This window comes from Rattus norvegicus, chromosome 19 (assembly GCF_021556685.1).
Source record: "Rattus norvegicus strain SHRSP/BbbUtx chromosome 19, alternate assembly SHRSP_T2T, whole genome shotgun sequence".
NCBI classification, from domain to species: Eukaryota; Metazoa; Chordata; class Mammalia; order Rodentia; family Muridae; genus Rattus; species Rattus norvegicus.
The window spans coordinates 10,978,581-10,999,226 of NC_141552.1; the positions used below are offsets into that span (position 1 = coordinate 10,978,581).

At 45.4% G+C, this 20,646-nt stretch overlaps 1 protein-coding gene across 5 annotated transcripts in view; it reads left to right on the top strand.

Annotated features, from left to right (window-relative positions):
• Positions 1-20,646, top strand: part of Bbs2 (Bardet-Biedl syndrome 2) — a 35,558-nt gene that overhangs the window by 7,810 nt on the left and 7,102 nt on the right. For 4 of the 5 annotated variants that reach the window (XM_087593761.1, XM_087593760.1, NM_053618.1 and 1 more), the window contains 14 exon segments: positions 3,385-3,612; positions 6,116-6,241; positions 6,913-6,975; positions 8,820-8,897; positions 9,527-9,631; positions 9,719-9,805; positions 12,473-12,608; positions 12,823-12,962; positions 13,614-13,758; positions 13,851-14,022; positions 15,226-15,355; positions 17,497-17,628; positions 19,161-19,298; positions 19,961-20,073. In XM_087593761.1, coding sequence (XP_087449887.1) covers positions 3,406-3,612; positions 6,116-6,241; positions 6,913-6,975; positions 8,820-8,897; positions 9,527-9,631; positions 9,719-9,805; positions 12,473-12,608; positions 12,823-12,962; positions 13,614-13,758; positions 13,851-14,022; positions 15,226-15,355; positions 17,497-17,628; positions 19,161-19,298; positions 19,961-20,073 — 1,772 coding nt within the window. In that variant the 5' untranslated portion in view covers positions 3,385-3,405. 5 annotated transcript variants of the gene reach the window in all.

Here is a 20,646-nt window from a genome sequence, read left to right on the forward strand (position 1 = left end):
AGGGTGTAGTTTCCCTTCTTGTGTTGGAGTGTTTGATCTATTATCCTTTGTAGGGCTGGATTTGTGGAAAGATATTGTGTATATTTGGTTTTGTAATGGAATATCTTGTTTCTCCATCTATGGTAATGGAGAGTTTTGCTGGATATAGTAGTCTGGGCTGGCATTTGTGTTCTCTTAGGATCTGTTTGACATCTGTCCAGGATCTTCGGGCTTTCATAGTCTCTGTTGAGAAGTCTGGTATAATTCTGATAGGTCTGCCTTTATATGTTACTTGACCTTTTTCCTTACTGTTTTTAATATTTTTTCTTTGTTTTGTGCACTTGGTGTTTTGACTATTATGTGATGGGAGGAGTTTCTTTTCTGGTCCAATTTATTTGGAGTTCTGTAGGCTTCTTGTATGTTCATGGGCATCTCTTTCTTTAGGTTAGGGACGTTTTCTTCTCTAATTTTGTTGAATATATTTACTGGCCTTTTTTTTTTTTTTTTTTTTTTTGGTTCTTTTTTTCAGAGCTGGGGACCGAACCCAGGGCCTTGCGCTTCTTAGGTAAGCGCTCTACCACTGAGCTAAATCCCCAGCCCCATTTACTGGCCTTTTAAGTTGGGAATCTTTGCTCTCTTCTATACCTATTATCCTTTGGTTTGATCTTCCCATTGTGTCCTGGATTTCCTGGATTTTTTTTTCATTTTTGTATTTTCTTTGACTATTGTGTAAATGTTTTCTATGGAATCTTCTGCCCCTGAGATTCTCTCTTCAATCTCTTGTATTCTGTTGATGATGCTTTCGTCTATGACTCCTGATCTCTTTTTTAGGTTTTCTGTCTCCAGCGTTGTCTCCCTTTGTGATTTCTTTATTGTTTATATTTATATTTTCAGATCCTGGATGGTTTTGTTCAGTTCCTTCACCTGTTTGGTTGTGTTTTCCTGTAATTTTTTAAGGGATTTTTTTGTGTTTGCTCTTTAAGGGCTTCTACTTGTTTACCTGCGTTGTCCTGTATTTCTTTAAGGGAGTTATTTATGTCCTTCTTAAAGTCCTCTCTCGTCATCATGAGATGTGATTTTAAATCCAAATCTTGCTTTTCTGGTATGATGGGATATCCAGTACTTGCTGTGGTGGGAGAACTGGGTTCTGATGATGCCAAGTCATCTTGGTTTCTGTTGCTTAGGTTCCTGTGCTTGCCTCTCGTCATCCTGTTATCTCTGATGTTAGTCTTGTTGTCTCTGGCTGGAGCTTCTCCTTCCTATGGGCCTGTGAGCCTATGATCTTAGGAGTGAGAGCAGTCCTGGGAGACCATCTCTCTCTGGGCAGGTTTTGTGTCCAGAGAGCTGTGGGACAGCCTTAGCTCTGGGCACTGATGGAGACTGGAAGGCTTATTTTACTTTTTTAAAGATTGATTTATTGAGTACACACAGTGTTCTGCCTGCATGTATGCCCGTACTTCAGAAGAGGGCACCAGATTCCATTACAGATGGTTGTGAGCCACCATGTGGTTGCTGGGATTTGAACTCGGGATCTCTGGGAGAGCAGTAAGTGCTCTTCTGAGCCACCTCTCCAGCACCCAACCTTGAATATATTATGCATTAATTAATTTGTGTATATGACTGCATGGTTCCATAGTATGTGTTTGGAGGTCAGAGGAAGTCAGTTCTCTGTGGGAGTCAGTTCTCTCCTACCCTTCGGTTCCTTGGGATCAGATGCAGGCTTCCTGGCAAGCTCTCTTACTGCTCAGCTCTCTTGATGGTCCCACTTTTTTCTACAAAATTATTTTTCTTTTCTTTTCTTTTTTTTTTTTTTTTGTTCTTTTTTTTTGGAGCTGGGGACCGAACCCAGGGCCTTACGCTTCCTAGGTAAGCGCTCTACCACTGAGCTAAATCCCCAGCCCCTATTTTTCTTAAACTAGTTTGCGTAGGTAACAATTTAAAATTAATGTAGTATTTATCCTAAGGGAATGAAATATTTAAAATGAGGACCCAGAGATTTCCAAATTAATGTTTCTCATTTCTCCTTCTGTCATGATTATCCGTTAAAGTGTTCTTTTTCCTTTGTTTGTTTTAAGATAATAAAAACACTAGGCATGGTTGTGAACACCTTGAATCCTAGCCCTTGGGAGGCAGAGGCAGGCTGATATCTGAGGCCAGCCTGGTTCACATGAGTGGGAGGACAGTCAGGGCTACACAGCAAAACCCTGTCTCAAGAAAATAAAAGTTTTCTCAGTGAGGGAGCTGCAGAGGTAACTCAGGTTAATAATTTCACTGCCTTTGCAGAAAACTGGAGTTTGGTTTCAGTACTACCTCATCCCCTCATAGCCACCTGTAACTAGGTCTAGGGCCCAGACCTTCTTTTGGCTGCTGTGGGTGCCCACACACGTGGACAACAGGCACAGAAGCATACACATTAGCAAAACTAACATCTTAAGAAATAGTTTCTCTAACGCCCTACATCCCCCCCTTTTATTGCTGCTCATTAGAAGCCACAGGCCATTCTAATATTTAAGACCCTCTACCCCACCCCAGGTCCCTATCTTGGGAGCAATGTCATGGCACCTGGGAAGCCATTTTCTGATTTAATTCCATTTTCCCAGGTGAAGCTCAGGGAAGTTGAATGCTGTGTGAAGTTACTCAGATGACTGTGTTTATGAAACAGATACAAGTGTTGGGCTTCTGACCTTGGGACCAATTTAATTCTTGGTCCTACTAGTGGAGACTAAAAGAATCTTCAAGAATTTGATTTACATGACTCATTGTGAAACCCATTAAACTCATAGACCCTTTTAAGGTTGGGAAAGGAATTTATTTGGGGCTGGAGTAAAAGCTCCTGCAGGGCGTGCTTATTCTGGTTCCCGAGATTGTGCGCTGTGTAGCATCAGCACGGAAGCTCGGGTCAGCTTCCTGTTCGTAACACTAGGAGCAGGTCCACGTGCGTGCACAGTCCCGGTGGAGAGCACACGTGCTGTCCTCATAAGCAACAATTAGAGCCTGCTCTTCACTTGCACAGCAGGGCGAAGAACCACTGGATTTCCATAATCTACAACGGTTGAAGGTTGACTAACAGAACTGTGTGTGCGTATCTTATCTCAGTTTTTGTTTCTGTTTGTTTGTTTGAGACAGGGTCTCTCTGTGAGTCCTGGCTGTCCTGGAATACATTTATATGGTGGACCAGACTGGCCTCAAACTCACAGAGATCTGACCGCCTCTGCCTCTCCGCTGGTTTAAAGGTGTGTGCCACCAGGTCTAGCCTTGCATAAATATCTTAAGCTTTATAAATTAAGGTGATTTCTTGTTATTGTTGGTATCTTCTAACCATTTTTAATATTTTAAAGATTTAAAAAGTAAGATGTGACTTTGGCCTTTTGGATGTTCTAGGGAATGAACGGTTTTGTCTTTCAGGTTTTTATTCATAATCCTCACATGCGGAGCCAGCATTTTAGTACATCCAGAGTGTTCCAGAGCCCTCTTGAGTCTGATGTGTCCCTCCTCAACATTAACCAGACAGTCAGCTGCCTCGGCGCCGGAGTCTTGAACCCTGAGCTTGGCTATGATACTCTCTTAGTGGGGACACAGACCAGTCTTTTGGCTTACGACATCTACAATAATTCAGATTTGTTCTACAGAGAGGCAAGTGTGTTCTCCTTTAGCCTTCGAGGGCCCCGTGCTCATTCATGTCCAGTCTTGTCTTTTGCTTGTTTTTGTCAGACAAGAAGGGTTTTTGTGGGTGGCAGTGTTAGGGGTTGAACTCAGAGCCTTGGGTGTGCAGAAAAGTTAAGCGTTCCGTCACTGAACTGCTGTTCCAGCCCTGGTCACTGTGTTCGAGGATGTTTGTTGGGGTGACCTTTGGGTTGTTGTAACAGGCAAGCAGTGGGGAACTCAGATTTGCTTCTTTTAGGGCATTTGTAGCCTACGTGTGGGGTTTTGGTTGTTAAACCCTTGGTGACAGCATGTGTATCTGTGACACCATCTGTCCAGATCTCTTAGGAATCCCACAAACAGTTCTTTGGTAGCCTTGCATTAAGCCCCAAAGTGCACTGGAGGGCCTGACTGTAGCCTGCAATCTACAGGCTGCTGCAGCCTTAATGCCTGAGCTGTGCATCCACTATAGGAAAGCCAGGGAAGAAGGTTATTTTAAATCACCTGGAGACAAACAGTATTTGAATTTATTCACAAATAAAATGGTGTGACTGTGTGAGTGTGTATAGTATGTGTGTGTGTAGTGTGTGTGTGTGTGTGTGTGTGTGTGTGTGTGAGAGAGAGAGAGAGAGAGAGAGAGAGAGAGAGAGAGAGAGAGAGAGAGATTAGGTCTCACTTATTGCCGAGGCTGTTCCTAAACTTGTGACCCTCCTTCCTCAGTCTCCTGAGTGCTGGGATTGTAGACATAGACCAACTATGCCTTGTTATAGTTTGTCTGTTCATTTTTTAAAAGTGTATATGAGTAAAAATTTTAAAAGTTCCTTTAAAATATTTTTTATTTATTTTTGAAAAATTTCTACATTTATACAATGTATCTTGATCATATCTTCCCTTTACTCACCCTGCCTCCCTGACACATCTCCCTTCCAACTTTATATCTCCTGTTTTCCTCTTTCTTTTTTTCTTTCTCTCTCTCTCTCTCCCCTCTCTCTCTCTCTCTCTCTCTCCCTCCCTCCTTCCCTCCCTCTCTTCCTTCCTTTCTTTCTTTGTCTCTTCCTTGGGGGATCCTCTATTTTTAAATGACACTCAAGAGTTCAATTAATGCTTCAAATATGCATATTGGTGTGGGACCGTCCACTGGGGCATGGTAACCTACCAGTGGCCACACCCTAAAGAAAAGGGTCTCTCCATCTCCAAGCAGCCAACGACTGTCAATAGAATCTCAGCTAGGGGAAAACAACTTTTCTTACAAAATGGAATCATACTGTATGATCCCCCCACCCCATATTAACAGTAAAATCAAACTTTATAAGTTCACCTAAAATGTCCCAATGATTAGTTTGGAACTTTGCAGAGTTTTGGAACATTCGTTACAATGAGTTTTAAAGATTTTTATCACTTCCAAAAGAAACTCCATCCCCAAAACAGGTATCTTCACCTTAGCTTCTGGCTTTAGGCAGCCTCCATGAATATGAAGCCATGTGTGTGTTTTGTGACTGGCATGTTTCCCAGGCTAGCCCATCCTGTAGCCTGTGCTGGCGTCTCTTCATTTCCTTTTATAGTAGATAATGTGCTGGGTTTTATTTATTTATTCATGAGTTAATGGACAGTCTACTCCCTGACTGTTTTGGATGACTTTTCCCCCTAGGCATAGGTACTGTAAGTTCGTAACTCTAGCCCTCAGGAGCTGAGTGAAGAGGACTGTGCGTTTGAAGCTATGCTGGACTACATAGTAAGTTTAAGGCCAGTCTGAGCTACAAAGCAAGATGCTGTCTCAACAAGACAATCCAGCAGTTAAGAGCACTGGCTAGTTATTGTTTGCATTCAACTTTATGTTTCGATTTGCTGATCTTTTGGCAATTTAAATTTCTTCTGAGAGCTGTTTTTATTACTTATGTGTACCCACACACATACAATATTTCTCTAGAATATTTCAGGTCAGCGTACGGTGTATTACTGTGTTTCATCCTTGGTCTGAGTCTTCTTCCCATGAGTCCCGTCTGCCCTGCAGCTGCTCCTCTTTGTCTCCTCATTTGTAGCCTCTTTCCTTTCACATGTAATCTGGGAGCCTTTCTATTTCCTATCTATTTCTTTATAACTAATCCTCTCTTTATATTTATGTATACTTATATACATATTGGATGTGGTAGTGTGAAATGATTTCTATCTAAGAGGGTTAAAATAAATTTTAGAATGTGGGTGTGTAAAGATGCATGCCTTGGTCATTGGGAGAATCTGCCCCTGCAGAAGTCAAAAGTCCTTGAGAGCCCTGGATTATCAAAACCATGCTTTGTAGAAGCTTAGTGTGAGAGCCGGGCTCTGCATGTGCCTGGATCCGGACTTGTTCTTGTCTGGTCCACAGCGTGGGCCCTAGAGAAGCCTAGCTGCCCTCTTAGGAGACGGAGCAGGGATGGTTGAATATCTGGAGACATCATTGATTACCTCACCCCCAAGTGAGCCTGCACATCCCTGAGTCCTGTCTTTTTCTTCTTAGGTCGCGGATGGGGCAAATGCCCTTGTGTTGGGGACTCTGGGGGACATTGCCCCGCCCCTTGCAATCATCGGTGGAAATTGTGCTCTTCAGGGTTTTGATCACGAAGGAAATGACCTCTTTTGGACGGTATGAAGAAGCGAACATTTTGCTCAAAGCATTTCTACTTTTAGGTTTTTTTTTTTTTAGATGTTTTTTGAAGTACTGATTACATTGAATAATCATTAAAAACAAACAAGCAAGCAAACAAACAATCAAACAAACAAACAAGCCCAAATGGAATAATAGACCAGAGGAGATGGCTCCACTGTTGAGTACTCTCTTCAAAGCACCAAGAGTTTACTCTTCAAAACATATACAGACGTTGAGCCTGGTGCCTGAGTTTGTAATCCCAGCACTGGGGAAGTGGAGACAGGGTCATTCCTGGGCTTTTCTGACCATCCAGTCTAGTCTAGTTGGGAACTTCAGGCCAGGGGGAGACCCTGTCTCAAATGCAATGGCCAGACTTCCTAACGGTGCCATTTGAAGTTGCTCTTGTCTTCCTAGGCCTCCTCATCCATACGTACGTGCACCTATGTCCATACAGAATATAGGGTATGCATGCATAAACACACACACACACACACACACACACACACACACACATACACGGAAATAATTTTAGACAGCAGGACAGTATATTAATATGGGTAATATTGAGAATTCACTGGTACTTTTTGTAAGCCTTCCCTTTTGAGGCTAATATGTTTGAGTTAAATGAAAAAGGGTTGCTTATTAATGACTTTCTGTTTTATGTTCAGGTTACTGGAGACAATGTTCATTCCTTGGCTCTGTGTGACTTTGACGGTGATGGGAAGTCAGAGGTGTGTGGCAAAGAAGCCATGGATGCTCTGTTCAGCTGAATAAGTTCCTTTTGACAGTGACGTTAGCTTCTCACGGCTGTTTTAGATCTGAGCTCACATGTCCTTGTCTTTGTCTCCCCTCTCTTCTCTCCTTATTCATCTCTCCCCATCTGCTTCCTTCTCCTCCTCCTCCTCCCCCCCTCCTTCTCCCCCTCCTCCTCCGCTCACTGTTGCATCTCTGAGACATTGGGGGAGGAGAAGGCAAAGGCTGATGAGACCTCAGTTCCACTCATAATCCCATAGACCACTCTGATGCTTTGAACACTCAGTCATTTTCAATCTTGGCTGATAAAGTCATCTCATTTGAAATTATTCTGATGATTGCAGCTGGATATTCATATAAGAAATTACGCTAGAAATCAGATCCTTGAGAACTTGTTATGTGTACCGTGTCTCCTGGGCCCGCACTTCGCCTGTTTCTGTGGACACTGGGCTTGGGCTCTGAGAGACAGGGTTTCGTGACTGCACTGTGTTAGAAATATGGCCAACTATGTTTGTGTCTTTCCACAGCTCCAGAATTTATTAAATAACAATAAATGTGCCGAGGGTTTTGTAGGCAGCAGTTGTCAGGTGACCCTGCTTTCCTTGTAGCCCTGGCTGAGGAAACAGACCTCTTTTATTCCAGTAGCACTTACTGGTATTACTCACTCTTAGACCACATATTGGACAGCATAGAGAAACTGTATGTGTATAGTAGTGTACACACACATATGCTTACATAACTGTGTGTGTATAGTAGTGTACACACACATATGCTTACATAACTGTGTGTGTATAGTAGTGTACACACACATATGCTTACATAACTGTGTGTGTATAGTAGTGTACACACACAAATGCTTACATAACTGTGTGTGTATAGTAGTGTACACACACATATGCTTACATAACTGTGTGTGTATAGTAGTGTACACACACAAATGCTTACATAACTGTGTGTGTAGTAGTGTACACACACAAATGCTTACATAACTGTGTGTGTATAGTAGTGTACACACACATATGCTTACATAACTGTGTGTATGTAGGGAGGCGACAGTGTGGCTGCAGGGGCGAAAGGCCTGAGAGGCAGGGAAGCTAACACTTGGCATAGTCTGTCAGCCTCTGTCAGCTGGGGAGCCGAGGTGCGATGCAGAAGCTTCTGCAGCAGCTTCTGCAGCAGCTGCTCCCACTGTGCCGCTGCTCGACTGTGGGCAGTCAGGCTGCAGAGTCGCAGTCGCTGCAGTGCAGGCTGTAGAAATGGAGGTCAGGACCAGGGCCACCACCGTGCACCGTCACAGCGTTAAGGGCCACCTCTGTGGGTCCAGGTGAGGGAGCTGCACCCTTTCTCCAGTCTAAAGTCCAATAAGCTGTCAACCTGGCTTTCCTGATATCATTGTTACATCATTGATACATTGTGTGTCCCCACAGTCCTGTTTTACTCCAGGAAAATGGCAGCATTTTGCTTCTAGAAAGAAGTTAATTATCAGTCTGTGTTGCATGGGTGGGTGCTCCTGGGCAGACAGCACATTCATGTGCTACCAAGGTGTGCAGCCTTTGAGGGCTTCTGTCACTCAGGGAAGGAGCCTGTCCTGCCCTGCCCTGCCCTGCCCTGCCCTGCATAGAGACACTTTTTCTCTTGTGACCAAATCAGGTATAACCCCCTTGAACACTGGATTTCCAGAGGACTGGAGCTTGTGGGTAGCAAGTAGTATGGCAAAGTAGCGAGTAGCATAGAAATGTCTTCTTTTTCTTTTTTTAATTCATGAAACTTTGCTGTGCTTACACATTAAACCCTGATACTGCTGTCTCCCTTCCTTTTTCAGCTTCTTGTTGGGTCTGAAGATTTTGACATTCGAGTTTTTAAAGAAGATGAGATTGTGGCAGAAATGACAGAGACAGAGGTGGGATGTGCTGCTGCAGAGTGGTGGTGACCTTAGGCCAGCAGAGAGGACAGGCACCGTGTCACAGGCCACAGGCCAGGGTGCAGGGTGGTGACCTTGCAGTAGGCGGGACAGCATTGCACGCAGCTGCCTTAACTCTGCTGCTCAGCTTCAGAAGGGCTTTTAAATCTGAACACAGTTGTGGCAAAGAGGTTCTTGACTTTTCCTGGGGAGTCTCTCTCTATTCACCCGAGATTGAGAGGGCAGTGACAGACCTAGGGAAGCATTCCACTCCAATTTGGCTTGGTGAACCAACGAGTTTAACTGAGGACATCACAGCTGTTCTGATCTCAAGATAGCAGTGGGGGCAGGAGGGATGGTTCAGGGGTTAAAACACTGGCTGCTCTTCCAGAGGACCTGAGTTCAATTCCCAGCAACCACATGGTGGCTCACAGCCATCTGTAATGGAATCTGATGTCCTCTTCTGGTGTGTCTGAAGACACCAGCAGTGTACAAAAATACATAAAATAAATAAATCTTCAAGATAGCAATGGCCACGTCATGCCTGGAGGACCGAGTTCCTTGTAAAACCATGTTGCATGTGAAGTTGAGTCTTACTGAATAACTGTTTCCTGTGTTGTTTTTTGCAGATAGTCACCTCTCTGTGTCCCATGTACGGCAGTCGGTTTGGTTATGCCCTTTCTAATGGCACAGTTGGAGTTTATGACAAAACAGCCCGGTACTGGAGAATTAAAGTTAGTACAGCTCAGCTCTCCTGTTTGAGGCAGGTTATACTTCCAACATGGAGGACTCCTTCACTAATTATTGGAATTCTTTTTCAGTCCAAAAACCATGCCATGAGCATCCATGCTTTTGACATCAATTCTGATGGAGTGTGTGAATTGATCACTGGGTGGTCTAATGGGAAGGTAAGTTTACGTTAGGAAATGTCCGTGTGACTCAAGGTAACATGTTTATGGTCTGCTGCACTACTGAGATATAAACCAGGGTCAGTCTTTCCTCATTATCTCTTCTTGATATACGACAGATGTGTCCTTTCTGCCTTGTAAACTTGGAGAAAATCTCCAGAGAGTCTTTCTCAGTCTCCTCTTTGAAGGCATGAAAATCAAATTGTAGTGTAGACCAGTAACAAAATTAACCCAGTAAAGGGCTGTGTGAGTAGCTCTTTTGTAGAATTAACAGGAAGAATCATGATATGTTATATATTTTCTACCTGTAACTTCAAAGAAAATCCTTTTGCTTTCTTTACTTTTTAAGCTTCACATCACAATCTCTTGGTGTTTTGGCAAGTCAAGCCTGTCTTGTTAGCTTCTGATTTCCATGGACACCATTTGTAGTAACTTCCTTCTCTGTCAGTGTTGGCCTGCCCGGGAGATCAGCTAATTCCGGCCTTTTCTTCTACGCTCTTCCCTACCTTTGGCCAGAACCTTGCCCTTCCTTTGATATTGTTTAAAAAGCACATGCTGAAAAGTTGTTAGGTTGGCTCTGACTTTCTTTTGGTTTTGCCCTTGGCAGAGGTATTAAACGTCGTAAGAGAAGAATATGTCTTCATTACTTGTTAAGAATTTCAAAGTCCACTCACTGACTATCTATGTTCAGTTAGGCTGTGCTAACACGTAACATGGCCTGGGTACTTGTAAGCAGTGGGAGTTTGTTCCCCATTAGTCTGGGGTTGGGGCCTCTGTCATCAGGTGCAGAGGGATTTGGTGTCTGGGAGGCTGCTTCCTCATGGGTGACTGTCTTCTCACTGTGGCCTCGTGCAGTAGGAGGGGCCGAGGCATCTCCAAGAATAGGGAGTGCCTGGCTTTGGGGGCATCTTCCATGAGCACTAATCCCACATGTGGGTACCCTCCAATGGCACTATGCTTTTGAGTAGAGTTATAATGTACAGATCCAGGGGGAGGCAAGCATTCAGACCCTAGCAGACCACATTCTTGGGGAACAGGAATTATGGTTGAGTCCAGGATTTGGAGCCAGGTGTGGTGCTGTATACTTATACTTCCTGCACTTAAGAGGTAGAGCAAGGATAATAATGTTTAAAAGAAATTACACGTATTTACGGGAAGTGGCAAGCGTGCCAGGGTACACATGTGGGGGTCAGAGGGCAGCTTGAGGGAGCCAGTTCAGTCCTCCTACCCTATGGGTCCTGCAGCTCAAACTTAGGTCATCAGACCGAGTGCCTCCTACTGAGCCATTTTGCCAGTCCATAAAGATGTAATTTATATACGAACCTTTTGTTTTGAGACAGAGCCTTCCTCAAACTCACTGTATGGCCTTAGCTGGCCTCAAACTTAAGGCAGACCTCCTGACTCAGCGACTTGATTGCTGGAGTTAGACAAACATCGAGTGTCAAAGCTGACGTCTGCTGTCTAGTCCTATGTGTGTGTTTACACCACTTTACGTGTTAATACTCTCAGCACTCTGTGCCCTGTGAGGTGTGGGCACTGTTCTTACTCCTGTTCTGGTTATTGATCTCCATATGAAACCATGAACAAAAAATTTAAGACACTTGCGTAAGCTCTCATGAGTGGTATGTTCAGGGTGGACTCTGGGCCTTGGCAGATAGGCCTTGGAGCACATTCCTTTGATCATGTGCTGTGTGTGCTTTATGACCAGCTCTCAGCAGACCTCGTTTTTCACAAGGGACATTGAGGGAGGGACGGAGTCTGCTGACAAAGAGGTAAGGACATCTATTTTGAGATGTCCTCTAGATCCCCGTGGCCCCTCAGCCACAGGCTTCATAATGTACTCTTGAATGCATGTGTTCCTCCGTGCATGCGTGTATCTGACTGACAACACCTTATGTAGTACAGGCTGGCTTCAAACATGACATGTAGCTGAGGATGGCTCTGCACCAATCCTCCCAAGTGCTGGGATTACAGGCGTGTGTCACTACACATACTGGACCAAGTAACTTTTTTGTTTTTGAATCAGGGTCTATGTAGCCCTTGCTGTCCTGTAACTCTTGATGTAGACTAGGGTAGCCTCAACTCAGAGAGATCCTCCTGCCTCTGGAGTGCTAGGATTAAAGCATGCACCATTTCACCTGGCTTTGGACTAATAACTTTTAAAAATTTGTTTTTATTTTTATTTTTATTTTTTTTAGATTTATTTATTTATTATATATATATAAGTACACTGTAGCTGTCTTCAGATACACCAGAAGAGGGCATCGGATCTCTTTACAGATGGTTGTGAGCCACCATGTGGTTGCTGGGAACTGAACTCATGACCTCTGGAAGAGCAGTCGGGTGCTCTTAACCGCTGAGCCATCTCTCCAGCCCCAAAAATTTGTTTTTATTTTATGTGCATTGGTTTTGCCTGTGTATATGTCTGTGGGAGGGTGTCAGATCGCACGGAACTGGAGTTACAGACAGGTGTGAACTTCCGTGTGTTCTGTGCTGGGAATTGAACCAGTCCTCTGGAAGAGCAGCCCGAGTTCTTACCGGCTGAGCCCTCTTCCCAGCCCCAGGGACTAAGTAACGTTTAGAGCTAGTATTTATCTTAACGTTTTTTGTTGCTGTTGTTTTTAAACTGTGGTGTGAGTGACTTTTATGCTACGGTGTCTTTTTCAGGTTGACGCTCGCAGTGACCGGACCGGAGAGGTCATATTTAAAGACAACTTCTCTTCTGCCGTTGCTGGTGTGGTGGAGGGAGATTACCGGATGGATGGCCACGTACAGTTAATCTGCTGCTCAGTGGATGGGGAAAGTAAATTGGGATAAGAAAAATCCTTGAAAAGTCAAAATTTCAATTTGGTCAGGTTAAAAATGCCTGAAAATGAATTCTGCAGTATTTTATTAAGCTTTTCTAACAAATTCACCTAAGTCAGGAAAGTGAAGATATAGAATTTTGGCTTGTCTGGGCAGGCCACTGACGGTCTGGAGTAGACCCAGCTATGCTCAGGGTCTTGTCTTCCGTTCAGTCCGAGGCTACCTGCCAGGCACAGCTGAGATGAAGGGGAACCTCCTGGACACAAGTGTGGAGCAGGGCCTGATCCGAGAGCTCAGTCAGAAAAAGCAGAACCTGTTGCTAGAACTGCGCAACTACGAGGAGAACACCAAGGTGGGGCCTTGCTCTAGCGTCTGAAATGGAAATGTTGGGGCTAGCAGGTGCGGGGAAGTGCCAGAGTCAGGGCTGGCCGGGGCTGGGCCCTCCGGGCCACCGGCAGGGGGCTATGAGGAGGCTCCCCAGTTCTAGCCCGCAATACATAGCCAGGTCTTGTCTCAGAAAAAGGAGAGACTGTGCTGGAGAGGTGGCCTAGCAGTTAGGATTGCACTGAGCCTGTGGAGGATGCGTGTGTGGGCTCTAGCACCCACAGGGGGCTCACAGTGGCCTATGCTCTTAGGAGATCCTATACCCTCTCAACCATCTCCGCCCCACACATACTCACCAAATTAAAAATAAGTATAAAATGTTTTTAAAAGGAGAAATAGAGATGAGACAGATAGACAGCCAGAAGGACAGCCAGACACAAGCATTTGTAAAGGGTAGGAAGAGGTATGGAGGACCACAGATGGGGACAGCAGTGGGATTGCTCACAGGACCAGATACAGTGAGGGAGCACTATCAGGGTGCCTGGGATTCAGAGGAGCTGTGAAGATGGGATTAGCGAGGGGGCGGGCAGTCCGTCCTGTCCTGAAGCTGCATAACCAAGCTGTTTAACTTGGACTTAGTTCACTGAGCGACTCACTGAAGTTAGGAGGTGTCTTACAGGCAGAACTGAGCAGTCCCCTGAATGAGGCCGATGGACAGAAAGGCATAATCCCAGCCAATACCAAGCTCCACACAGCCCTCTCAGTCAATCTGGGGAATGATGCACAAGACGCACATGCGGAATTACGCATTTCCACTTCTAATGGTGAGACTCTCTCTACACACAGCTGGTGCTGGTAGGCAGCCGTGCTATCTTGGAGTAGTCCCGAAATGATGTTGTTTTCCGTCTCCCTTCAGACACAATCATCCGGGCAGTACTCATTTTTGCAGAGGGAATTTTTGCGGGTGAAAGCCACGTGGTCCACCCCAGCACTCACAACCTTTCCAGCTCCATCCGGGTACCAATTACGCCTCCCAAAGATGTCCCTGTGGATCTGCACTTGAAAACCTTCGTGGGTTACAGAAGCAGGTGACCCTTCCTGTCACAGGTCCTTTCTGTAGGGACAGGGAATTGCTATTACAATTGTCCCTTGCCAGACCAGAGAGGTCACTGAAGGATCTGCTTGCTTGTCAAAGGTCTTCCCACAACCTTTTATCTCCTTAGTTTAAATTCCTTCCAAAGAAAATAGAGGTATGTAAGTTTAAGGTGGTCATTTTCAATGTTTAGTCAGGCAATCTTAGGGACGTGAAGATGCATATTTGAGCTTTTGTGATGCTCAGTGGTAAGACTCACGCTTAGCTTGCTCGAGGTCGTAGGTTTGAACCTCAGAACGACAGTGAAAGGACGACTGGATAACACCATTCAGTTGCTAACACTCTTTTTTTTTTTTTTTCTTTTTTTTCCGGAGCTGGGGACCGAACCCAGGGCCTTGGCGCTCGCTAGGCAAGCGCTCTACCACTGAGCTAAATCCCCAACCCCAGTTGCTAACACTCTTAAGGGGTGGGAGATCCTTATGTGAGGTGCAGTACTGAAGCTAGTGGAAAAGCTAACTACAGTTGTTGAAGACACAGGCTGGGCAAGCTAGTTCAGGCCTGTGATCCCAGCAGTCAGGCTGAAGCAGGAGGATCAGGAGTTCCAGGTCAGTCTAGACACTAGGGGAGTTGAAGGCCATACTGAGCAACTTAGTGAAACCCTGTTAAGTAAATACAACAAAATCTGCTGACCAATAAAAAACAAAGGCTTTTTATATTCTTTCAGGGTGTTATGAAGCCCTGGGGCATGAGTTTGTATATGTGGACAGCTTACATTATTTCTAAATCTCAAAATCACTATGCTGCTACAGAACTTTAGCCCCCAAGCTTCCCCCCCCTTTCTTTAGTATCACGCTTAGACATCTGCTGGTGTTGACTCAGTAATGAGTTTTTTTCCTGGGCCCCCACTGTGAAATAGCATTGTTCCAAGCCAGGCATGGCGGTACATGCAATCTTGGGAGGCAAAGGCAAGAGGACCAGGAGACAAGCCTGGGCTACATGAGACCCTGTCTTAAAAAGCAGGGGGTGGGGGTTCGGGATTTAGCTCAGTGGTAGAGCACTTGCCTAGGAAGCACAAGGCCCTGGGTTCAGTCCCCCAGCTCCGAAAAAAAGAACAAAAAGGAAAAAAAAAAAGCAGGGGGTGGGGAGTGCGCACTAACACTATACCAAATACTTCTCTATGTTCACTGGTTGGCCGTAGCACCCAGTTCCATGTGTTTGAACTGATAAGGCAGCTGCCCAGATTTACCATGTATGCACTGACAAGCCCAGACGCAGCGAGCGAGCCTGTCAGTTTCGTGAACTTCATCGTAGTAGAGCGGGCACAGAGGGTGAGTCCCGTACTCTTTGCTTTCAGTTTATGGTTTGCACCTTAGAATCCGTTAGTTGTTACTATGTAGAAGAAATACCAGTGTCACGCTGGTGGCAACAGACACTGTGAACTATGTAGTATAGAGTTTGCTCAGGAACTTTTAAGCTTCTTTTAATTTCTTGTTAATGCATGCATGTGTGGGCTGTGTGTTTATGTTTAGGGTTCTATGTGTGCATGCCATGGTGTGAGTGTGAGGGTTCGAGGACAATGTTTAGCCGTTGGTTCTCTCCTTCCTCTGAGTCATCAGGCTGACATAGTTTACTGACTAAGTCATCTTGCTGGCTCTGGTTAGTAACTTACAGTGAAACATTACTGGTTTTAGGCCTGGTGGCATAGGCCTGTCTACAATTTAAGAACTTCAGATGCAAGAGGGTCGTTCTAGGACATCCTGGGTTATATAAGTGAGACACTATTTCAAAAAGCCCAAATAAAACAGAACTCAAAATTTGCTGAAATTTTTCTTCTTTGAACTTTGAAAGACACACACACCACACACACACACACACACACACACACACATACACACACACACTCCTAAGTTATCCTTAGTTACAGCTGAATTCTTAATTCTCTTATTTCTTTTGTTATGATATTACTGCAGTTGTCTTGCCTCCATGTTTCAAGAGAAGGGAAACAGAGATGTTTAGGGAAGCAATGTCCATCCGTATTCCCAATTCCTTGCAAGATAAAGGCAGAAAGATCACGTGAACCCAGGAATCCCTGACCAGACTGGACTGCATAGGGAAAAGTCTCAAGGGGGGGGGAGATAGAGAAGGTAGGATTTGGAGATGGGGGCTTTTGTTTTAAGCTCAAGTGCTCCCTTAACTAAATTTTTAATGATTTTGAGGAGCTCCCATCTAACGGGAGGGTAGTATCGTCCATCTCATAAGGAGCCCTAGGAGGCTCCATGACTGGTGTAAAATGCCTTATAGAGATTGCATCTGTGGCAGTGGACTGTACCTTTGGTTAAGCTTCGGAACTCTTCTCTCCTCACTAATGCACTACTTGCTTGACTTCTCTGTTAAACCCTGAGCCCTACTTTCTCCATACTTCCGGGGAGGCTCTGGAAGAGGAACCTGCAGGGCAGAGGAGACATGGGAGAGGACTGTGGGGACTAGAGGTAGACACAGCTGCCTCACATGGCGAGGAGGATGAGCAAGGCCACCATTAAGCAAGAGAGCCCATGGCCTCTGAGAGGGTGAAGCCCAGGATCCAACAGTTGCTGCTTCAGAGAGCGTCACAAGCATAGATAGCGATGAGGCTCCCCACATGGTTCCAATCCCAGTCCCAGAGCCGACACCCCAGCTCTGCCAGCCCTGCTCCAGTGAACTGGGCTGCTGTGCTGATGCCCCTTGAAATGGCCCTGGTGTGGAGGCTGCAGCCAGGCATGAGTCAGCTCAGGAGATGTGGCACTATTGGGCTGGGGCTTCCATCGCCAGTGCTTCTGTCTGTTGATTCAACAAAACTACGGATAGCGGTTGGTTCCTGGTAGAGCAGAACTTGGATCTGGCCTACATTTTCAGGGTGAGGAACGGCAGGAGAGCTGCTGCCAGGGCGGAGAAAAGAGGGCGGGATGCTGGCTTCTGAATTCTTGAGAAGGTTTTAACTATGTAGATTCTTGGATCACTTCAGGACCTTCTAGATAGCCTCGTGGATGATTCTTGGAAGCAGGATTGCAAAGTATTAACATTACATTTAATGTAAAGTATTAACATTAAAACTGTAGGTAACCTGCATTGAGTTTACACATGGATGCTTAATAAAAATATTACACGGCAGTTGATCCGCTCCCTGCAGACAGTCCTGTGTATCTGCAGACAAGCTGTTAGTGAGCAGAAGCAGCACCCCCTTCAGGCCTTTGTGCCTTACATGTAGGGAGGAAGGGCCTGCTATGGGACTGGCTGTAATTGTGAGTGTTGCTGACGACCAGGACTGAGGGAAAGGGGAGTGTGACCCGCATGGCCTTGGCCTGGATGTGTAGGAGGGCTGCTGGGGTGGAATGTCTTTTTTAAAACCAAGTAGTAAAACTAGAGAAAGGAATTCTTTCCACAATGACTGTACTTGAAAAACTGAAGCACACTTCATTCTACTATTTTTAAGATGGTCACGTGGCTCAACCAGAACTTCTTGTTGCCAGAAGACAGTAACATTCAGAACGCCCCGTTTCACGTCTGTTTCACGTCCTTACGCAACGGTGGCCAGCTCTACATAAAAATGAAACCAAGTGGTGAGGTGACGTATGATGTCCGACTTATGACACAGTGGGCATAGAGTTCTGTCTGCCATGCTGTTTGTCCATTCGCGTGCAAAGTGCAGCTGCACTGTCAAGGTCACAGAAGCGAGTTTCCCAGGCTGGTGTGTCGGTCTCTGTCCACACTGGGCTCACTCTGCAGCAGCAGTGTTGTGCTTCGTTCTTGGCTTTTACTCCTTCCTTCTATCATTTGGGGAGAGCTGGTGTCTTAGTGTCCTTTCCTGTTACCGTGACGAAGTACCCAGCAGAAACAGCGTAGAGGAGGCAGGATGTATGCTTGTCAGCGTCAGCCTTAGACCCTGACGTGGAGGAGTTGCAGTGGCAGAAGCTGCCCGTGTTTCCTTCCACAGCCCAGGAGCAGAGAGGCAGAACTATGGCATGAGCCCCTTGCTCTTCTGTTTCCTTCAGTCCAGGCCCCAACCCCTGAGATGTTGCTGCCCATCAGGGTGCTGTCTTCCAACCTCAGTTTACCCAGCTAAGAAAATCCCCTTACAGGCATGCCTCTGAGCCTACCAATCCAGACCACTCAGTTTCCTTTACAGTTGATTCTAGATTGTGTCAAGTTGACAGTTAAATTAACTGTGAGGGACAGGCTATGGTGGCACACAGGAGGCAGAGGCAGGCAGGTCTCTGAGGTCAAGCCTGGGTTATGTACTTTGTCTCAAAAAACAAAACAAAACAAATAAGTAAAAATGAAAATCATCCTAATAAAAACCGTGATGGTTGTGAGTCTAGAGGGTGCTGCCCTGTAAGTCCAGGGAATGATCTACTGTAGCCATGATAGCTGTGCTTTCTATTTTGAATGAGTAAGTTTACTAACTATATAGCAAGCAGAAATAAGTCAGTGGCAGGAGAGAGAGCAGTAGCCATTAGAGAACAGAAGAACATCACCAAATAGGACTTCACAGCATCCAGCAGGGGTGGCTAGGGTCGCCTGATGAGAGAGCACACCAAGGTAGCACCTTCAAAGTGAGCTACACATCGCCCAGCAGACTGGGGAAACTGAGGCAGACAGTTGGAGTTCCCGGCTGAGTTCCGTCCATGACTGAGCTGCTCACTGTGGGACTTCAGCTTCCTGTCCCGCTGCTGGCAGTTTTGTATCACGAGATAGAAGAACGTCAGAGATCACTTCTGTATAGCTGTTCTCAAGGACACCATGTTTTTGCTCCTGGCTGTTTGCTGTTTTTCTTTTCTCCTGGTTACAAAGCCACGCCCAATGGCATGCCCTCTAGTCCCAGCTACTCGGGAGGTTAGATTTGAATGACACTTGGCACACAGTCATTTTAGTTGTTTGGCTAATATTTCATTTAGTTTATAAGGTTCCAGGAGTGACCTTTAGCCACCTGCAAGCAAAACTGACTTTTCTAAAAGCAGCCTGACTTCATCGCTCTCTGTACAAACATGCTCTCAAGAATTGTGTGGAGCACAGAGAGAGTCAGGTGCTGCCCTTCCTGAGAAGACCATTATCACTGTCCATCTGTGAGGAGGCTAACCTTGCCCATTTCCCCAGTAGATCACGGTGAATACTGATGATATTGATCTTGCTGGTGATATCATCCAGTCGATGGCATCCTTTTTTGCTATTGAAGACCTTCAGGTAGAAGCAGATTTCCCTGTCTACTTCGAGGAGTTACGGAAAGTGCTGTTGAAGGTAAACGGTGGCAGCCTTGGAGCTGGAAATATGTCTCTTATAAACTGAGCAAAGATATCTGTGGATATGTGCCCTGTGATAATCGTGTTCTTTTCGATGAGCACTGGCGCGTGAGTTCCTTAGAGGACTTGTGTAAAAGTGAAGCCACGTCTTCAGCCTTGCTTCTGGTTCCTCTTTCACACACACATCACACTAATCTGCTCCATCCACGTTGGTCTTGAGTTCATTGCTTTCCAAAAACTCAAATTCAAAGTTTAAAAAAAAAAGATTATGATTGGCTGTAGTGTAAACCACTCTGGGGGTTGGGGCTATAGCTGAGTGGTGCCCAAGGTTCAACACTCAGTGTTGCACTGCCCTTCCTGAGAAGACCCGCAGACCATTGGTCTGAGAAGACCATTATCACTGTCAATCACTAAAACCTTAATGTGTATGTTGCCCAGACCCTTGGTGCTGACACAGGAAGGTCTAGCCTGGGGTATCATCCCTGAAGGTAGTATAGACCATTTGTTAAGAGGCGATGGAATAGAGAGGTAGGTAGGATGGTATGACTGAGCGGGCAGGGAGGACAAGGGGCTCTGTATGTGGCAGGCAGTGTCTTCTCCGTCTTCCTGGCTCTGGGGAAGTGTGTGAAGCCTGGTTAATTGAGTGCTCTTGGTCTCCAGGTAGATGAGTACCATTCAGTGCATCAAAAGCTCAGCGCCAACATGGCTGATAATTCTAACCTCATCCGAAGTTTGCTGGTCAGAGCGGAGGATGCTCGTCTGATGAGAGACATGTGAGTACTTAGCAGAGCTGGAATACGTTAAGCAAGTGAGTGGGAAAGAGTAGGTGCTGCTCGGCGGAGTCCAAATTAGTTTGGTTACTGTGGAAACTAAGTTGGCCTTGTTAGTAAAGCTGCAATGGAGTGAGCCAGCAGTTTGCTCGCAGTGTAAGGCTTAGAGAAATCTGTGCTCATTTTATACATTTACACAACGTTTATAAAGGCATGGGGTATAAAAATCCTGTATTTGCTTCCCATTGCTACAGCAAAATGACTCATAATGACTGAACAATGTATAAGGAATAATGACTGAACAGTGTGTGAGGAATAGTGACTGAACAGTGTGTAAGGAATAGTGACTGAGTAGTGTGTAAGGAATAGTGACTGAACAGTGTGTAAGGAATAGTGACTGAACAGTGTGTAAGGAATAGTGACTGAACAGTGTGTGAGGAATAGTGACTGAACAGTGTGTAAGGAATAGTGACTGAACAGTGTGTGAGGAATAGTGACTGAACAGTGTGTAAGGAATAGTGACTGAGTAGTGTGTAAGGAATAGTGACTGAACAGTGTGTAAGGAATGATGACTGA